At 36.9% G+C, this 21,915-nt stretch overlaps 1 protein-coding gene and 1 long non-coding RNA gene across 10 annotated transcripts in view; one reads left to right on the plus strand and one right to left on the minus strand.

The window, feature by feature from the left end:
* Positions 1-21,915, plus strand: part of LOC127483149 (uncharacterized) — a 64,391-nt gene that overhangs the window by 34,628 nt on the left and 7,848 nt on the right. For 3 of the 7 annotated variants that reach the window (XR_016212268.1, XR_016212270.1, XR_016212272.1), the window contains exon 2: positions 12,971-13,058. The exons of 2 other annotated variants lie outside the window; for them this stretch is intronic. This is a non-coding gene — a long non-coding RNA (uncharacterized LOC127483149). Of the gene's footprint in view, positions 1-12,970; positions 13,059-18,157; positions 18,295-21,915 lie in introns of all 7 variants that reach the window. 2 more of the 7 variants (XR_016212269.1, XR_016212271.1) reach the window with 2 other exon arrangements.
* Positions 682-21,915, minus strand: part of NAA15 (N-alpha-acetyltransferase 15, NatA auxiliary subunit) — a 108,172-nt gene continuing 86,938 nt past the window's right edge. For 2 of the 3 annotated variants that reach the window (XM_002716872.6, XM_070047547.2), the window contains 6 exons: positions 17,169-17,362; positions 11,595-11,703; positions 9,543-9,641; positions 5,122-5,268; positions 3,414-3,511; positions 682-2,116 (listed from right to left, as the gene is read on the minus strand). In XM_002716872.6, coding sequence (XP_002716918.1) covers positions 1,916-2,116; positions 3,414-3,511; positions 5,122-5,268; positions 9,543-9,641; positions 11,595-11,703; positions 17,169-17,362 — 848 coding nt within the window. In that variant the 3' untranslated portion in view covers positions 682-1,915. The remainder of the gene's footprint in view (positions 2,117-3,413; positions 3,512-5,121; positions 5,269-9,542; positions 9,642-11,594; positions 11,704-17,168; positions 17,363-21,915) is intronic. The other variant, XM_008267430.5, reaches the window with a different exon arrangement.

Raw genomic sequence — 21,915 nt, forward strand, 5'->3', positions numbered from 1 at the left:
CTTCAGTTGCCACTCATAGGAGAAGTTGAAAAAAAGTTTGTTTTTTTGCCATCTGTTAAAGATGTTCCTGAGACAGGGCCAGTTAATAAAACAAATCAAAGCACTGTAGTTTAGCTTGTACTTCTCTTTACATCACTAAACTGTTAGACTGGGATGTGGAATGCAGTTCATGTACTATGAAAGGTTGATTTTAGCACAACTGTTCAAAATCAGTAAAAGGATCAGGTCTTCTGAAAATTCCCTTTAGAGAGTATACTTTCTATAAACTAAAAGTACCACAAAAAGTCACTTATATATACAGTTGATTCATTTTACTTCATCTTATTTGCTCAGATCTTGCAAAGGCAATGAGAATACTGAGCCTGAGGCTAGTTCTCAGTATACAGGTTTAACGTGTTAAGGCTCATTTTCCCAATCAAAATAACAGTTTATAGTTTTCCTTTCAAATTATGAATTACATTCATAGTACCTGCCACCATCCTAGCCCTCAGTGAATCTTAATACAGGAGCAGCATTCTACTTCATTATGGAGTTCCCTGACACCAGCATTCAACTCATTCCAAAAAGCTCCCATCTTCACTAGCCTTACAGCACATTACATTGCCTCTGGCTTGCACCTCTGTTTCCACCTGTGTATTTTCACAGAAGCCCAACACAGATTAGTTGAAATATTCACACAACTGTTTTTCAAAACAATTTATTGCATCATATTTGGTACCTTATGTTTGACAACAAAAAAGAAATTACATCTGTAACTGCAGGAAAAAGAAGCTGGTCTGTTATTGGAAAAAAAAAATCTTGGGCCCTTTAAAAATTACAAAGTCTTGGGCTTGCCTGAAACAACTGAGCAAGAAATATATTCTTAGAAATGTAGGGCTTCAAGTATTACAAACCTGTGACACTGTGGAAAAATTCCAGAGGTATCTAAACTGCAGCACTTTTTTTCTGCATATCGTGAACAAGGCCTGCTGAGGTTTTTAACTATTAGTCTCTTGATCAGTCATAGAATGGTAGTCAGGAGTTCTGCTCTTTAACTTCAAGCCATGGTAGATTTTCTTTTTTTCACTCTTGGGTGAAAAATTCATGCTTGCTAATTAGTTGGTGCCACATCACAGTGCATTTGGTTCTTGCATTACAGTTTTAACAAGTTTGGCCAAAACAATGCAGAAAGGTTTTGCATTGTTATTTTAGTTCTTCAAGTTTTAGTTAAAATTGAGATTGTTCCAACTGGTTCCTTCAGTTAAAAACTGTGGTACAAGAACACCAAACTGATCATGTACAGTGAAATTTTGGAAACAAAACAAGCGTATTGAACACCTTCTAGGTTTCTTATAATTCTGCTTGGTATCTAAATGTCCCAGTTTCTACAACATCAAGCATGTGTTGTAGATTTCTCTGTAAATAGTGATTCACATTGCATACTTCCTATGGTCAGAATCAACCCCGTAACAAAATCAGTCAGATGCTAAAGCCCCAACAACTCTTTGTGCTCAGTGAAAGAATCCAGTGCTAAAACAGCATTTCTGCTGTCTGAGATATAGTAAAATCTCACAAGACAAATTTAAAGTAATATTTCTGCCACACACCTGCTTTTGTTAGATGTAATAGCCTCCAGATTTTATATAAATTAGTTTAAAAACATGGGTGGGTAGGTAGGAATAGGATAAGGTATTTTTTTTAACTCCCTCAATTTTAGCAGCTTTTAATTTTTTAAGAAACTGAACCTATATCCTGTAATGTTAGATATTTTATATATACTTTTTCAGCAGGATAAAAAACGTAAAACACTATTTTGAAGGCAAGAACATTTACTCCTCTCATTCTGTGTAAGTTAGAGCAATGCAGCAGGTGCGTGACAAAAATATTATACACTAGATATGGTCCAAAGTCATTCCATTTGCTTGTTTAATGATGTTCAAATTTCATTGGCCAGTTCTTCAGTTTCTGCAGAACTATCTCCATTAACTGTGATCTTCATATCCTCTTCATATCCAGGAGGCATGAAAGCCAAAGCATAAGGGAAAAGCTTATGACAATTTGCTCTATAAACGTCAGCAGCTTCTTTACAGTCTCCTAGGCTACCATCACACAAGGCTTCTAATACCTCCATACATGTCTAAAAAAAGGGGGGGGAAAAGGGCCATGTTATAATTAGTCAATAAAAGGTTTTCACTGTGAATTATTAGACATTTCAACATCAACAGATTTCCAAAATAAAAAATCAAAAGAATTTACTACACATACATGTTTCATTAACACCCTCTTCAAGGCTTAATTTAACCATTTCTTCAGAATTGCAGGGTTTATACAAAAGGGAAACAAGGACAAAGTATAAACTGGGACACGACTAAGGTGAACCAAGCAAAGTGTATCATGTGTTATATTGAAAGAGGCACTCAGTAACTGCACAAGCCTAGGCAGCAACTTTGCTTTCATGCTGGCCCGGTGCTATGTGTTTTAAATGTCAAAATATAATACCCATGTCAATTACTGAGCATAGGCCTTTTAATTTAGGGGGAGAGGCATCAGCAAAATCAAACATCGTTTTTCAACCTTACATTCAAATAAAAGGGCATCTTAAGACATATCCAATGAGTTTGCAAAGAATTTCTTAAACATGAAGTAATTATATGCAAGAAAAATCAGGTCATGAAAATCATTTTTCTTTCAAGCAACCTACCATGTCAGTCTACTCCTTGTATTCTTTTTATTAATTCATGTTTGAATTTGCATTTCATGTTTTCTTTCTTAATCTTTGCATTTAGAAAACACTACTTAATTTCTAGATACATTAAACCCTATAACTTTTGTTCAGCTACAAAGGACCTTAAATTCAAGTCCTACTTTTTCTTTCTTAAAGATACTGCCTTTGTTTGCTATTAAATGAATGTACATAACACTATCTTTCAGCAAGCTGATTATAGGCAAGGTATGTTTTCCTTTAAATTAGCATCTGTATTTTGCAACATGCGCATTCATATTATCTTTTACTCTATTTAATCTGGTCAATATTGCAAACTGTAAAATAAGTATCTTAATTCAGCCCCTGTTTAACACATGTTAGCACGTTAGAATCTCACTGAGACAACAGCTTGCTCAGAAATGCATAAACATAAATTGAAATCCAAAAGTAACTAGGGAATATATGTGTGTGTACGTATGATTTTACTATATTTCTAAAAAAGTAATTGCAAATTACAAATGTAAAGCTAGTTACTGAATGCCAAGCAACCTGGTGTGCATGTACCTAAACATACACACAACCCTAAACAAATTTAAGATAAGCATCTGACGTACATTCATAATGGTTTGGAGAATTATAAGCAAAATAACAGAAACACTGTTTCATTTGGTGAAAAAAGCAGCAAGGAATAGTTAAGTTTTCTTACATAGAGAAACGAAAAACTCTTTACCTGGAGGTTTCTGTTAGTAAGGGATTCATCAAGTGTTGTGGCCAACTCTATAGCTCGCTTCTGACTAGAAGAATCTAAATAATATACCATTTTGGCAGCTGAATGAAAGGAGAAAAGGGTATCTCTTTTACTTCAAGGTAAAACCAACATTTTATTCTCTACCCACTCAAATATAAAATTCAAGGTATACCCATATGTACACACAGAGCATGGAACTGATTAGAAAAATGGGAGAAGCCACTGCAAACAAACAAAATAATCCTGAGAAATGATGCCATCAACAGCTCACTATCCAAAGAAGGAGAAAGATTAGCCACGTGTATCTACCCAGTAAAATACAATGTATATGTAAAATATGCACAATTAAAGAAACTATGAATACAAATATTCTAATATTATTTGTACGTGGTAGGACCATAGTTCTCTTTCTAAAATAAGTATCATAATTTGGTGTTAAGGGTGGCTAAATGTAGGTGGCACAGGATAGAAGGGGGATCCCATGAACCAAAAAGGTAAATTTGGGTTTCCACAAAGTTATACAAAGCAGCCAGGCTTCTTAGCCAGATATTTTTACAGCACACTACAAAAGGACTATCCATATGGTCCCAGAAAGTCCTTACTTTGGCTTACTGATGCAGACCTTTGTCTTACACTTTTTGTGAACTGTGAGATGGTATCGGGTATTTAACTTCTGCAAATCTGACACCAGTAAGAGAAATGGAAGATGATGGTTACATCCCAGTGAATGTTAATAGTAGGACAATTATGGGAGAAAAAAAAGAGAATATCACCTCCATTGTATGTAACACACACTTAAATTCAGTTATGCTTGGGTCTTTGTAATGCCAATGTTGAACCAGCATCTTGATTCATAATAATTTTATATATATATATATATATTTTTTTTTTTTTTTGACAGGCAGAGTTAGACAGTAAGAGAGAGAGAGAGAGAGAGAGAGAGAGAGAGAGAAAGGTCTTCCTTTACTGTTGGTTTACCCCCCAAATGGCCGCCACGGTCAAAGTGTTGCAACTGGCACACTGCGCCAATCCAAAGCCAGGAGCCAGGTGCTTCTCCTGGTCTCCTATGCGTGTGCAGGGCCCAAGGACTTGGGCCATCCTCCACTGCACTCCCAGGCCACAGCAGAGAGCTGGACTGGAAGAGGAGCAACCGAGACAGAATCCGGCGCCCCAACTGGGACTAGAACCCGGGGTGCCAGCGCCACAGGCGGCGGATTAGCCAAGTGAGCTGCAACACTGACAATAATTTTATCTTAAAAATGTGTAAGAAGCATAGTTAAACCATCTGTTTTCATAGGATTAGAATGTAACATATAAGGGTCTAGTGGTTAAGATGCTGATTGTGATGCCTGAATACCATTATCAGAGTGCCTGGGATCCAATCCAGGCTCTACCCCATTCCAGTTTCCTGCTAGTGTGCATGCTGGGAGGCAGCAGGTGATGATGGCTCAAGTAGTTCAGTGTTTGCCACCCAAGTGGGAGACCAGATTGAATTCCCAAATTCTAACTCTGTGAGCATTTGAGAAGTAAACCAGTAGATGGGAGCTCACGCTTTCTCAAATAAATAAAACTTTTTAAAAAAATATAATATACACATACTGTTTCTTTCTTATTAACGTGTACTTTCTTGTCATTGTTCCGCTGAAATAGAGGTCATTTTATAAAGAGAAGGACAAAATAAAGTGATTACCTGATAATCTATGTGGCAATGAATCAGAATTCCTTTTCAGAAAAGTTTCATTAAAATTCTTTGGATTTGTTGCTCCAAAAAGACGACTCATTTCTTGTTTTAATACTGTTCTAACTGTATCAGGCAAATCTTTACTTTCACACACTGCTGAATAAATTAAGAACAAACTCTGTTAGCAGTTAGCCACTCTGATAAAGTCTGTAGGAGCTAAATTATCTATTTGATGAGGCCAAGGAGGCAAAACAATGATATACAAAGACTAGATAATGCCTACTACTAATTTAACATTTAAAGAACTCATTTACATACATTTAAAGAATACGTGTGAACAGAACAATCTAACAATTGTTCTAAAGGTACCAAAAGAAAAGTCAATGACAGATGACTTGTTCCCAAAAAGGAACAGGAAGCAAAATGGATGACCAAAGATGTAGTTAAGTTCCTTAGGATTGTACCCCTCAACCTTAAGATCTGCAAAGCAGGGACTTGACAGCACCACCTGATAAATAACGTCACAGGAAATATACAGGGCTTCTGAGGCAACAGATTTTCCTCATTCTACCCATCATATTCTACATACAAGAAATGCACACTTACAATAAAGTCTGACTTCACTGACCTTTATATTTAGGAACTATACAAAATGAACTATCACTTTATAATAAGTTACACAGGCTACCAAAGCATTTTCATGTAATAAATACAAGGTAGCCACATTCTCATGCCTCGAGACTTGAAGATGAAAATGCAGAACCCAATTCCTCTGGGATGAATGTTTATTATGCTCTGTTATGCTGGTACAGACAGAGTCTGTAGCTTTGGAACCTGGGTACAGATTTGGCCTTGGACAAGTCAGAACCTCTCTTAACCTCTTTACTGATGTGGAAAACTGGGGCTGTAACTGACCTGGAAGGATTACAGTAAGGAAAAGCTACCATGTAAAAGTACTGTCTAATTACCATTCAATAAACTGTAGGTAACTATATTTGACATGGTTTGAAAACATTAAATTTTCCTTATGTTTAGGAATTGTGGTGGCTTTCACAGTCTGACACTAACCATTTATCTTTACCATGACAGATATGATGGTACCTCAAAAACTGGAAAACTGAGTGCATTTTGGTACAAAACATGTGAAACCCATGCACAGTGTTTTCATAATATGCAGTTTTCCATGAACTTTTTAAAATATCCTAGTATAGTTTTCAAGTTTCCTGTACCAAAACAAACAACTTTTAACTCCAATTTCCATGAACTCTTTGAAGTACCCTCAAATACATACATACATACAAATACATACATATATACATACATACATATATATATCCCACCTCCATACTACATGTAATATATGTTGGTATTTCCTATATGGTTCTATTTCTATTTTAGTTTTGGATTATTTATTTTTCCCCAAATGATCATTATCCTCAAGTTTAAAAAATACTGAATTGTTGGTGAACATTTAAGTGAAATATTCTATATAAAATTATTAATAATTCACTAATATACTATTAGTGAATACTATTTTATAGAACTAAGTAGTTCAAATAAATGAGCTACTAACTAAATAATTTAGTTTAACCTTTATTATGGCTGTATTTCAACTTGGTTTTTGCAATTTATTGGACTTGTTTTTCAGAGTAGAGAAGGAACAGAGATGAGAAAGTTACTAAAGCAGGTTATAACCAATTACAATGAACATAGGATCTCAAAAAAAAACCATACAGCTTCCATAAAAAAAAAAAAAACAAAACACGTTATTTTCATGGGCCTTGTTGATTTGTCTAAAATGCTTTCTGGAGGGGAGAGCATTGTACATAATGGGTAAAGTTGCTGCCTACAAAGTTGGCATTCCATAAGGGTGCCGGTTCGAGTCCCGGATGTTCTACTTCCAATCCACCTCCCTGCTAATGGCTTGGAGAAAGCAGCAAAAATGGCTCAAGTACTTGAGACCCTGCACTCATGTAGGAGACCTAGACGAATCTCCTGGCTAACTGGCTTAGCCATTTGGAGAGTGAACTAGCAGATGGAAGATCTCTTTCTCTTTCTTCCTCTCTTACTCTGCCTTTCAAATAAATAAGTAAATCTTTAATAGGAAAAAGAAAAACTCTTAGAGTATAACAAAGGTGCCTTTACTTTGTCTGCAGTTTCACAATGCCTTTATAATGGCCTGGGAAAGCAGCAGAAGATGGCCCAGTGCTTGGACCCCTGCATGCGGCTATTTGGGGAGTGAACCAACAGATGGAAGATCTCTCCCTTTTTCTCTCCCTCTGTCTGTAACTCTGCCTCAAATAAATAAATAAACCTTAAAAAACAAGACATAGTTAAAAGATATTAAAATAAAGGTAAAATGATAAACAGTTTATCCAACTTCTTAAAGGTTTTCCAAAGAGACAGTGCATGTTTATCACTGCAGTTACCATCTAGTTTCTACGCCTAAAAGTCAATCAAAATAAGGATTATTTTATAAGCTCTCTTCATGACAGTGATTTCAGGTGAACATCTAAAGTAATGGTCATAGCCACCACAGATACTTAATTCTTATTAATAATTCTAAGTCCATATGTATTTCATTTTTTTGAAACCAACTATTGGAAGAAAATACACTCTAATTACAAGAAAACATAATATTTAAATACATCATTTTTAATTCTTATTTCAAAATAAAGACAACTCCAAAGGATTTATTATTTTTCCTACCTTTCAAGGAAAAAAATCTAATACTCAGAACCAATGGTAAAAGTGTATGTATATATTCTGGGGCCGGCAATGTGGCACAGTGGGTTAACACCCTGGCCTAAAGTGCTGGCATCCCATATGGGCGCTGTTCAAGACTTGGCTGCTCTACTTCTGATCCAGCTCTCTGCTATGGCCTGGGAAAGCAGCAGAAGATGGCCCAAGTCCTTGGGCCCCTGCACCCGTGTGGGAGACCCAGAAGAAGCTCCTGGCTCCTGGCTTTGGATTGGCACAGCTCTGGCCATTGTAGCCAATTGGGGAGTGAACCATCAGATGGAAGACCTCTTTGTCTCTCTCTGCGTAACTATGTAACTCTTTCAAATAAATAAATCTTTAAAAAAAAAAAAAGTGTATATATTCTTTTTGAAATCAGTTTACATATACTCCTAACTATTAAAACTAGCATTTAGAACTTTTTCTAACCTTAATTTTCTAATTTATAATTTCAAAGATTTTTAATACCAAAAAGATAAAAACTTCTTTGTTTTCATTAAATTTAACAATTCTATTTTCTATAATATGGCTATATTATTACTTTCAGAATTTTTGAAAACTGAAAAATATCTTTTATAATTCTTTCTATAATAGCATTTTTTTGACTTGCATAAGTAAAATGTAAATAAGGCTGTGCTTTCTCTTAGAAATTAACAAAATGTTCTTTAAAAAAAAAGTGATAGCCTTGCATTTCTTCAGAGACTGGGATGCCTGCTAAATTTTTTTCATTTTCATATATTATATGGAATCAACAATAAATATCTTAAAATTATTTCCAAATAATTTAATATAGTATTATAGGTGCACCTGTATTAGGAATGCAGTCTGTTACACTAAGTTACATAGGGAGTTTTTCACTTGTGGCATCACTGTGCTCAAACATGAAGGATCTGGGATATTGGTTTTTTGAATAAAGGATGTTCAACCTGTATAACAGCTTCAACTTTGCATAATACATAAGGTATATATTAAATATCAGGTACTCAAATATTTTTAAATCTGAAACACTCTGGTCCCAAAGCATTTGGGATACAGGCTACTCAAATGAGTAGAAAGAATATGAAGACCTGGGCTCTAGTCCCTGCTTCATTACTAAACATCCATGTTAACTAAGATGAACAGTTTAACCTTTTAGGGTGTTAGATTTCCCAATACTAAAATGAGGAAATAGAATAAAATTGACTTTTGGGCTCTAAAATTATGTAGTCCTACATCAAATTAAGGCTGATATATTAAACTTTTAGAATACAGGTATTTGATAAGTACAGATGGTTGTTTTAAGGTAATAAAACATTTTGGGTCAAAGAATTGTGTTAAGTTAACCTAACTGACACAAATTCAGATCCATAAGACGGTAAGGAGAAAACTAGTCAATTTCAGAGATTCTTTAATTTTAAAACAATTTACAAAGACATTTTATATAATGGAATATGATTCAAAAGTTCAATTTATATTAACTTTTCATTAGCAGGAACAAAGGTCTGATTCTCAAGTATCTGAACCAAAAAATTCTGTCAAAACCAAGTAACATTTACAGTCTTAAAAGACCTTCAACCCAAAAAGCCATGCTTTTCCCTCAGCTCATGTAATTGGTAGCAACTTAAAATGAGTTTATGATAAATCTGTACAAATCACTTATACAGTCATTATCACCTACTTTAATATTTAAGTAATAGAAAACAAAAACATACCAGTACTAAAGAGTCGAATCATACACTCATGAAGCCAGGGATGACTGGAATCAATAGCAAATGCCCTCTTTACTGACTGTAGCATCAAAAGAAACTTTTCTATAAAAAGGAAAAGAGAAATTTTCATCATTTGATAAAGATGCCCTCTCCTTTGGAAGGCCACAATCTTACAAATAGAAAATGTAAATTTAGTCAATCACATCTGATCCACAATAGATGATTAAAGCAAACACTTTTCCTCTAATCAGCACCATTAGCTAATATTACTCAATAGCACTGACTAAGAAAAAGGGTGTTATAAACTACAGAAAATTTAGGTAGCATCCAGCAATATTTGAGCTAATGCTATAAAAACAAAGAAACAAAATTTAAAGCAATTTTATTTTCTAGCTGTCTTTAATCAAAACAATATTTCCCACTATGCAGAAAATTTGATTCATATGCCTGAAACTATTTTTGTTGTACTTTATGAGAAGTGAAATGGTTTCCCTTCTACGTAACTCTTCCTCTCTTGCAAATCTCAGATTCCTTTTCTGTCTTGAAAATATTGATCAAGGTTTTATTTTCAGTCATTTTCTAATCTCTGTTTGCTATCCCCCATGAGTATTCTCAAGCTGCAGTAGTGTTTACACCTGGTAAGTAGATATTTGCACTTGAATACTAATTAGTCCACTTCCAATTATTATCTATAACCACTGCTAATCTAGTCCCATTCTTTGAATGTCAAAGTTCAAAAGTCCAGGCTCTCTGAAAATTCTTTTAACCTTGCCCCCAACACTCAGAAAGCTAAAAATACTCTCATGCCCTCTGGTATTACCTATTTCACATTACTGCAATGGAATCCAAATGCTGGAGCCTTTCTAGGCTAGAACACAGCCAAGAAGCCAACTGAATAAGTTTTACATTGCTCTTCCCTATTTGAGCTGCTTTTGTATTTCACACTTTGGAGTTCCATTTAAGAATATTTTTAAAAAGGAGAGTTTATTAACTCAAGAGTCTGAAAACTGTGCTTGCTTCAGCAGCACACATACTAAGAGTCCGAAAACTACTTGACTATTAAGCATATTTTCCAAACTATAACATGATTGAAAATATGTAGAAAATATTTTAATCAGAATTCTATCAAGACAACCTAGTACCTTTTGATCTATTTCCTCCCAGCCACCTGTATGGCATACCTATCTAAATAAGTAAGTTGGTTTTGTGTCAATGTCATAGATAAAATGTCATTTAGTAACTTTTCCCCAACACTACTTTTGAAAAACATGATTGTTTAAAGGGATACTCTATATAGAGAAGTACCACCTTACTCAATTTCCTTTTCAATAACACTGTCTCATCTTATTCACTACTTTCTCTTCAATATGAACTTCTTTAGCAATAAGCTTCTTTTTCCAAAGAATACTCAGATTGTATCAATGAAGTATACTATACAATTTAATTATCTACTATCTATTCTTAGCATGCTAAACCTTGCATTTAAGACCCTTCTTTTATTTTTTACTTGGCTCCAATTTGGACAGACTCAACATTTATACACTGTTGTTGTATTTTCTAAATAGATACTGTTTCTTTCTATGTATCTTTTCCTCTAGAAATAAAATCAAGATTCAGCCAAAAGATTATATCTTTTATTTATACCAATAGCTAATATTGGCTAACATTTGTTTAATGTTTTTTTTATAGCACTGTTGGGCATTATCATGTTTAGTGCCCAATACTCTAAGCATTATTTTAAGATGTCTATATATTAACTAATTTTATTCACACAATCATCGGTTCTTCAATTAAACCATACACTGGTAATCATCATTTGTGACCTTAACCCTGTTATACACATACATATATTCTTGATTCTAATACCCTAGAATAGGTAATCATGATCGTTGTACCTACCCACAACATTCTGTACATAGCAGGGATTTCTGTGAAGAGGCCGCACTGACATTTGCCAAAAAAATTCTACAGGGATGACGCTATCAGAGTTGGGTGACTATACCTAAGAAATACCATCATTAGTTTTATCAAGGCCACTATACCCTAATTGCCTACCTTTCCTAAAGTAAATCTCAAAGGCAAAAAGATGAGTTTCTATCTTGTTCTTCACCAAGTTCTTCAACGGTGTTAAAAATTTAATAGCTTCTTCCAATGGAGTTTCAACCTAACAAAAATAAAAAATATTATACAAATGGAAGTAAGACTGTGGGGGATTGTGATTTTATTTTTCTATTAAACATACTTTTGGGTATTTTGTCGCTTTTGGTAAAAATCACCAGCTACCCAAAAAATCCTTGTCATATTTTAAGCTCCCATAATCTAAACAAAGAAGATTCTGAATACTAAGGCTCTTTTAAACTACAAATATTACATTTGCTTTGAATAGAAACTATCCCATAAAAAGGAAGTAGATAAAATAAAACCAGGGAAAGACATTAAGAAAAACATGTCAGATAGCAATGGGGGGAATAAGACAAACGAGAGATATGCTAATACACCTAGGAAATAAGATGAAGTGTATGCACAAAACCGTAGAGAACATCATGGAGTGAATTAATGTTCTTTATAATTCAAGCAAAGTATGTATTACTCTATATATAACTTTTTTCCAACATTAATTACAAATTCAATCAAGTTATCCCAAATCGTACACCATCCATTCTGTCTTGCTTTGTTCTACTACAAATTCTATTTTTAAAGATTTATTTATTTATTTGAAAGGCAGAGTTACAGAAAGAGATAGGAGAGACAGAGAGAGAGAGAGAGAGACAGATCATCCATCTACTGGTTCACTCCCCAAATGGCCCCAACAACTGGAGAAGGGCTGGACTAGACCAAAGCCAGGAGCCAGGAGCCAGGAGCTACTTCCAGGTCTTTTACATGTGGTTGAAGGGGCTAAAGGCCTTGGGCCATCTTCTGCTGCTTTCCCAGGCGCATTAGTAAGAAGCTAGATTGGAAGTGGAGCATCCGAGACACAAACGGGCACCCATATAGGACACCAGTGCTGCAGGCAGTGGTTCAATCCACTGTGCCACAGCACCAGCCCTTCTACTACAAATTCTATAGAAATTTGTATTTGTGAAGCTGATGTTGTGGCAAAACAAGCTTCCTAGCCACAGTGTCAGATGGTATTATTCAGAAAGTTATATTCTCTAAACCAGAACCATAAATCAATATCTGGCTCTATCACACTAATAACTAATAGATACAGGAGCCAAGAGATAAGGGAGAAAACAGGAGTCCTCATAAGTATTCCTTTCTCACAATGTGTATATATTCTGCTTTTTGTTCCCATTATTCTACTATATTCTACTAGGTTGGAATTCACAGTAGGCAGGGAAAAAAATGTTTCTAGCTGGGAAAGGAAGAGAACACGAACTGAAATTACCACTCAGTTATATTAAGTTTTTCATCCTTCTACATATTCCCAGGGAATCCACTGTACTGACCAACTAACTGACTATCAAGAGAGATATGGATATTATATACAAAATGCAAACAACAAGGAATACATGGAAGGTGGGTAAATACAAGCATCTTATATCATTATATAATGAAAACAAGTACTTGAACTTGGAGAAGGAAAACAGAAAAATTAATTATGTCTTCAATTCTAATAAATGAGAATATATGCCCATAAAAAGATTTGGGTCTGTTGTTACCACATGTAACATCAGTTTCTGTGTGTTTTTCACAGGTAAGATTTTGTCAGGGCAAATCAAAGTGTTTAAATATATGTACAAGGGCCTGGCATTGTGGCACAGCAGGTTGAGCCTCTGTTTGTGTTGCTGGCATCCCATAGGAGGGAAGGTTCAAGTCTTGTACGCTCTACTTCCAATAATTCACCTGGGAAAGCAGTGGAAAGAATGAAGATAGCCCAAGATACTTGGGTTCCCGTCATCCAAGCTGGGAGACCAGAATGGAATTCCAGGCTCAAGGCTTCAGTCTGACCCAGCCCCAGCCATTGCAGCCATCTGGGGAGTGCGAACCAGTAGATGGAAGACATATGTATCTGTCTACCTACCTCTATTTCTCTCTTTCTCCCCCCTTTCAAATAAATAATCATTTAAAATAAATTTAAAAACATGTACATAAGGTAACCAAATTCTACATTTACACACACTGATGCACAACAAGGTTACGTATACAAACACATGTAAACAGAAACGAGATTATACAATCAATGCCTTAAAGGAGGAAAAAATTCAAAACTGCCTTGAAAATCCTTTAAGTTAAAAAAAAGAAATGGGCAGATATATAAATTTGTAACTAGTTCGCATTCTGAGCATGAATCTTATCTTTTTTTGAAAGTCAAGAGTTAACAGAAACAGAGAGCTCTTCCATCAGCTGGTTCACTCCCCAGTTGGCTGCAACAGCCAATACTGGGTCAGGCCAAAGCCAGGAACTTCATCCAGGTCTCCCACATGGTTGTTGGCGGGTCCCAAATACTTGGGCCATCTTCTGCTGCTTTTCCCAGACACATTAGCAGGGAGCCAGATCAGAAATAAAGAAGGATTCAAACCAGTACCCATATGGGATGCAGATGCTGGCTTTACCTGCTACTCCACAATGCTAACCCCTGAAAATTTTAAGTGCCAAAATAATAATCCTAGCAAGATGGTCATACTAAGTGAGGTACACAAGAACTGAAATCAACTACACAAATGGCAGGCATACCTGTCATGGGGTCCTATGTTCTCTGAGTAGAATAAAGCATTATTCATATTCTTGTCTCTCAAGCAAAAAACAACAAACTTCAATCATGAAGAGTTGAATTCATTTAAGTTAAATGCATGTAGAATGGAACTGCACTGTGATTGATAAGCAATTTAAGATATTTGCAATGACAGTTCTACCTATATGCAACTCTTATTCATAAACTGACTTGAAATCGATTTGCCATGTTAAGATACCCTATATAGGAGTAGGAATTTGGTGGAGCAGCTTAAGTCACTTCTTGGGACAACTGCATCCCATATTGTAGTGCCTAGTTCGAGTCCCAGTTCCACTTCTGATCTAGCATCTATATAATGCATCCTGGGAGGCACAACATGATGATTCAAGTACTCGAGTCCTTGCCACCAACATGGGAGACTCACATGGAGTTCAGGGCTCCTGGCTTCAGCCTAGCCCATCCCTGACTGTTGCAGGCATTAGGGGAATGAATCAGCAGATGGAAGATCTCTCTCTCTTTGAAATAAAGTGGAAATAAAATAAAATAAAATAAAAATTTATAAAGAAGTATGTTACTATCCCCAGCATAGCAACAGAAAGTTTAAAATGACTTACTAACTAAAACTTTCCCATTTTTCTTTTCTCCTTCTTAAGTAAATTATTGCTAACTTTAACAATGCTTTGAGATATATATAAAAATAAAAAATTCTGAACTGGCAACACTAAATTTACCATTTGCTACATGGGAGAATCTGGTATTACGTAGGGGGAGGGGGACCCACGACAGACCATAGACCCAGACTTGATAGGGAGCTTTAAAAGTCTACAGCGTTGGCTGGCACTGTGGCTCACTAGGCTAATCCTCTGCCTTGCGGTGCCGGCACACCGGGTTCTAGTCCCGGTCAGGGTGCCGGATTCTGTCCCGGTTGCCCCTCTTCCAGGCCAGCTCTCTGCTGTGGCCCAGGAGTGCAGTGGAGGATGGCCCAAGTGCTTGGGCCCTGCATCCCATGGGAGACCAGGAGAAGCACCTGGCTCCTGCCATCGGATCAGTGTGGTGCGCCGGCCGCAGCGGCCATTGGAGGGTGAACCAACGGCAAAGGAAGACCTTTCTCTCTGTCTGTCTCTCACTGTCCACTCTGCCTGTCAAAAAATAAAAAAAATAAAAATGTCTACAGCGTTAAACCTAGTTATAAAGGCTTTGTGTAATTTAGTATTGCCACCACTTTAGAAAGATGGATAAATCTGGAAGCTATTAGATAGGGACACCATTTTTCGTTTCAAGACTCTGCAACAGGCTCGAAATAATTAGACCACAACTTGACATTTAGTCCAAAGGCAACCACAACAGCCTGGACACAAGAAAAACTTTAAAGTCTATAAGGAGGTCTGCTATAAGAATTCTATTCTGTAAAGGTAGTCCTTTTTAGATAGTGACTAAAAAATCCAAACAGATTCTCTCTTTAATAACCACATGAAGTCATGAAGAGTTACAAAGAAAAAAGTCATCAAATAAAGGGAAAAGTGAGTAGAGATATGGTGGTAAAAGTGGTATCATTAAGGGAAGTGCAGGCATAAAGATGGGAGGCCCCTAAAGTTGATCTTAGGTCCTGAATGACTGCAATTTTCCTTGAAGCCTAAAAGGTCAACTTTCTGGGCTTCCTTACTTACCTGTGTATTCTTAGAATAGCAAACAACAAAAAGGAATAATCTGTGGCCAGCTGATGTACAATTATTTGGGTGTATTAACAATATACTCTTACAGCCGGCACCGTGGCTCACTAGGCTAATCCTCCGCCTTGCGGCACCAGCACACCGGGTTCTAGTCCTGGTCGGGGCGCCGGATTCTGTCCCGGTTGCCCCTCTTCCAGGCCAGCTCTCTGCTGTGGCCAGGGAGTGCAGTGGAGGATGGCCCAAGTGCTTGGGCCCTGCATCCCATGGGAGACCAGGAGAAGCACCTGGCTCCTGCCATCGGATCAGCGCGGTGCACCAGCCGCAGCACGCCGGCCGCAGCGGCCATTGGAGGGTGAACCAACGGTAAAGGAAGACCTTTCTGTCTCTCTCTCTCACTGTCCACAAAAAAACAAAAACAAAAACAATATACCCTTAGGAGATTCTAGATTCTCCTATTTTCTTATACCAATATTACTATGTCTATGTAAAGTTACAGCCCACCCGCTCTGGTTTAAGACCAAAAGTTATTTTCCAATTCCATTTGGTATTGTAATTTTTCTTAGTTGTAAAGCAAATAAATGAATTTGAATTTTTATGCTAGTCATGTTGAAATTAAAGTCTAATAAGCCCATGTGTTTATTATTATATTGCTTTAACATAATAAATTGTGAAATTATTTTCATTTGGAGTAGGAAGATATCAAGGTCAAGAGCTAATTTTGTTATTAATCAAAATGAGGTTTCAGCTTAATGGCTAAAAAACAATCAGACCAGATCAGATTTTAGCTTGAGGAAAATATTTGGAGATTTTTAAGATACTAAGTTTAAATGTGGAAAGCTAATAAAGAAATACTGTAAACTCAACATCTTGAGTAAGTGAGATATAGGTAGATGTCAGTTTAGCAAGCTGAATTTAGATCAGATATAAAGAACTTGTATGCAACTATACATGTATATGTATTTTTTCTAGTCCTAATAAAGGCTTTCCTTATTCCCATTTTATGGATGGGAAAACCATTTGGATATAGACAAAACATCCAGGGCACACAGTGAAATTATGAGTTTATGAGCTGATATCTAGACCCAAATCAGAATGACTCAAGAGCCAAAACTTTTTCCACTACACTACACTAAATTACTCTGAACTAGGATATACTGAAAACTAAAAATGAGAATGATATTCGACTCTAAAGTGTACAATCACACTGGTGCTAAGACATTATATAAACGAGAGTAGCTAGTCATGAAATTCTCCTCCGTTGCGCTGAGCACCATAACTAAGTACCTTGGCCAGTTTCTCAGGGATAAGTTCTTCTTTTGGACCTCCAATTTCCTCATCATCATCATCCTTCTTCTTTTTCTGATTTCTCTGTTGCTTTTCTTTTTCTGCATTTTTTTTCTCTTCTTCTATTTGAGCTTTCTTTTGAGCTCTTCTTTGCTTATTACGTAGTTTCTTTAGCTCTTTGTCAGACATGTTTGCTGCAGGCAATAAGTGTTAATTAATGAAATTATTAGCCATGTTACCCCAGAGTAGTAATGATCACCTTCCATTATTTAATATTCCCTGACAAGCTCCCATAAAAATACTGCAAGGTCTGCATGTAAACATGTCTGTCTATATCTAGTCTTTAATGGCTCCCCCACTAGATAGCAGATAATGTAACCATTTTAGAAAAAATTTTCTGAAACCAAGTGGGTATGCATGTAAACATGTAACAACCGTGGCAAAGCATACAAGTTCCTCCAGCAATATTAAACTATCTTCAACTATTAACAGAATTTATAATTCACACAAAATGAAGTATAATCAAGTTGTTGATTTTCAGTGGCTCTGTACGATGCCCATGGCCTCTAATCTGGCCAGTTATTCATTCTCTTCTCTGTGCTGCCATCAAGCATAATATATTTTGTTTGTCACACTACTTCCTTTCTATATCTGTCTTTTTTTAATACTGTGAGCTCTTTGGTGGAATTATCCCTGTCTTACTCATAATCTTCATATTCTCAGGGCCTAATGGCACGTCTAAAGATACAGAAAACATTTAAATATTTGTTGACAGAATAAATGTGTAACTCTATTGGCAAATTAAAAAATATGATATTGAAAATTAACAATAACCCTCGGTACAGACTGTGGAATGCCTCAAAAGAAAGGCTGAAAATCATCAACAAATGCTATTATATAAAAAATATGCATTGCTTATACTTCAAGCATCAAAGCACATGGTTTTGATACTGGCTCTGGCATCTGACTCCAGCTTCTTGCCTTTGCAGACACTGGGAGACAATGGTAATCACTCAAGTAATTGGGTTCCTGCCACCCACATTGGAGACTTGGATTGCATTCCCAGTTCCTAGCATCAGCCCAGCTCAGCTCCAGTAACTATGGGTATCTGGGAGTGAATCAGCAGGTTAGAGCATATATGTGCTCTTGCTCTCGAGTTTTTAAAAAATTTAAAAAAGCAGACATCATTTTCCATCCATTTAAATATGAGCTATATACTTACTGGCTTATCTGAATCATTTAGAGGAAGCCAGCTGCCACATCATAAGAAAACCCAACTAAATGCAAAGACATGTGGCTAAGAACTGAAGCTCCTGGTCACCAGAGTGAGCCATCCTGGAAGTATACCCTCCAATCCAAGTTAGTCCTTCAGATGCCCTGGCGGACATTTTGACTTCAACCTCCTGAGAAACAGTCTTAGAACCACATACCTAAGTCATATAACTTTAATATAGTAATTGTTTGTTATTTAAAGCTGCTGTATTTTTGAATAATTTGTTTTCCATCAATAGATAACCAATGGAGATTTTAGTACCTGGAAGTACAATGCCATTATAACAAAAACACAAAATGTAGGACTGCCTTGAGAACCCAGAGTGGCAAAAGGTGGACAGACTTTGAGCAATACATTAGTGAAACCTGAAAATGCTTTATATGCTTTACCTTAATTTTTAAAATTAATAATTTATTTGAAAGGCTTATTTATTACAAATGCCTGTAACAACCAGACCTGGGCCAAGCCGAAGTCACAAGCCTGACACTCCATTACCAATATACATGTCAAGGACCAATTTCTTGAGCCAACCCCTACTGCCTCTCCCAGCAGGAGGCTAGGTAAAAGCAGAGTTGGACTCTAAACCAGGCACTCCTTTATGGGATATGGGCCTTCCAAGTGGCGTCTTTACCACTGTACCACAATGCCCACTGAAAAGCCTGAAGAGTTTGTGTCTGACTTTGAGTAGATTACAGGTGAAGCTTTAAGTCAAGTGAAAATATGTTACAGCCATAATAGAAATTTTAGCCAGTGTTAAAACTCATCTTTCCAGAAATGACTGCTGAACAAAAGATCAAGTCTAATATATTGTCAGCAAATGTGTCATGAGGGAAAGCAAAGGACTCAAAACTCAGAAAGATGGTGCCTCAGAGAATCAATCAGTCTGAAGAAACAATCTCTAAAAAATGTGACTCACAGATCTTCTCAATCAATAAAGCTATTAAGACTTAAGAGTGGAGATGAACACTGCGGTCTAGCAGGTTAAGCTCCTGCTTAGGATTTTAACATTCCACACTGGAGCACAGTTTCAAATCCAGACTACTCCACTTGCAATCCAGCTCCTGGCCAATGCATCCAGGGGTGAAGCAGATGATGGAGAGTGCTTGGCACCCCTATCATCCAAGTAGAAGACCCAGATAGAATTCCAGGCTTCTAGCTTTGGCCTCACCAAGCCCTGGTTGTTGCAGGCATTTAAGGAGGGAACTAGTAAACAGAAGACATCACACATGAGGCTAGCACTGTGGCCTAGTCGTGAGGCTGTCTGTCATAATGGCATCCTGTACTGGGTGTTGGTTCATGGGCCATCTGCTTCACTTCAAATCCAGGTCTCTGCTAATACTCTGGGAAAGCAGCAGATAATAGCCCAGGTGCTTGGACCCCTGCCACCCATTTGGGAGACCCAGAACAAGCTCCTGGAATTGGCCTGGCCCAGTATTGGCTATTGTGACCATGTAGGAAGATCTCTTTCATTCTGTAACTCTTATTCAAAAGGGGAGGGAGGAGGGGGTGAAGAGGGAGGGAGGGAAGGGGAGAGGGAGGGGGAGGGGAGGAGGAAGAGGGGGAGGGGGAGAGGGAAAGGGAGAGGGAGGGGGAGAGAAAGAGATCTTCTGTCCTCTGGCTCACTCCCCAAATGGCTGGGTCTGGGCCGGGGGAAGCCAGAGGTTCTTCTAGGTCTCCCACATGGGTGCAGGGGCCCAAATACTTGGGCCATCTTCCGCTGCTTTTCCAGGAGCATTAGCAGGGATCTGGATCAGAAGTGGAGCAGCCAGGACTTGAACCTATGCCCATATAAGATGCTGGCACTGCAGGCAGAGGCTCAATCTTCTACACCACAGAGCCAGTTTCAATAAATCTTCAATAAATCATTTGTTCCTTCCCCCTCTATTACTCCTTCAGTCAATCAATCAATCCAAAGATGGGAAAAACTTAAGGGTATTCTCCTACCAGCAGAAGGTCAAGGTGCATGCAGAATCCAATATAGAATGAGTCACAAAAAACTTATGATTTTTTTAAAAAGAGAATTCTATGAAAGAATTGGATTAAAAGTAACAGAGACATTACAAAATGAAAAAGAAGCCTTTAGACATTCAAAATTTTACTGGTAGGAAGCAGATTAAATATTACGTAGTTGAAAACAAATATACTGAATTTCAAAAAAAAGGAATGATTCAAAAGTAGAACCAAGAACACAGAGGGCAGGACAGAGAGTCATAAAATTACTTATATGGGTCCTAATCTAAGAATTATTAACCTGTATCCCACTGTACTTGAAAATTGACATGAACCATTAACATCTGTGTACCTCCTGAGACTGTATATATAGCTATCACCCTATGCTTGTCCCATAATTTTATCATGGGTATATAACTTGTCTCTTTAAGTTCATAGGATTTTATTATCAAGAACTGTTTGAAAAGCTATACTTCAAAAGAGGGAAAGCAAGCTATACTCAAGGAGTATAGCACCTATGCTTGATACATAAGCACCTATGCTTGATATATTCATATGAAAACACTATAGATCCTAAGTCAATGCTGTAACGGATAAGGCTCCTAAAGGCCTCAGAAAGGACAATAAATTTGTACAGAATGCAAATCATTATGGTAAAAGACGTGTTCATAAATTCTTCAGTTCTCTTCCCCTACTTGGCAACTCCCCTCTGACCAGATACCATGTAAAGTTAGTAGAAGTCAAGAGAAAAGTCTAGTGATCACGAGAATGGACCACCAGAAAGCTTCTTCACTGCTCGTTCTCATGGCTAGCTATCACAGCCTGAGGGACTTTAGAAATCCTATGGAGAGATTAAGACCTAGAGCTTCCTGCCAAAGGCCATGTGCATGAACAAATGGCTATTCCAGTCTAAGCCTTCAGGTAACTGCAGTCCCAGCCAAAATCTTATGCTCAACTTCAAGAGATTCTGAGCCAGTCTACCTTTACATTTATCCCAATTCCTGATCCACAGAAATGGTTGTTTTAAGTTCTAAATTTTCAGATAATTTAGTATGCAGCAACAAATAATACAATAGCCAAAACAAAATGCAAACCCATTTCTCTTTTTCTATCAAAATGAGAAAAATGAAATTTTAAACAAGGACTAATGAGTGAATGTTAATCTTTCAATGACATGTAAAATAATTGCTACTCCTTGCATTCTTGCTACATGTTAAATATATTAATGTTCTCAATAACCTCATGGATTAGTGTAAAAGCATTTTACATAGTCACCCCACTGTATCCCCAAGTTCTATATCCTTGGATTCAACCAACTAAAGGCCAAAAACATTTGGGGTGACAGAGGGAATGCACTGATATTGAACACATAGACCTTTTTTTGTCCTTATTTCCTAAGCAATACATGTAACATATAATTGCTTAGCATTTATAATAGGCATTATAAATAATCTAGACACAATTTAAAGTATATGGGAGGATGTGCATAGGTTATGTGCAAACAATGACATTTTAAATTTTATT

This window comes from Oryctolagus cuniculus, chromosome 8 (genome assembly GCF_051225735.1).
Source record: "Oryctolagus cuniculus isolate XC-2025 breed Fujian yellow rabbit chromosome 8, ASM5122573v1, whole genome shotgun sequence".
NCBI classification, from domain to species: domain Eukaryota; kingdom Metazoa; phylum Chordata; class Mammalia; order Lagomorpha; family Leporidae; genus Oryctolagus; species Oryctolagus cuniculus.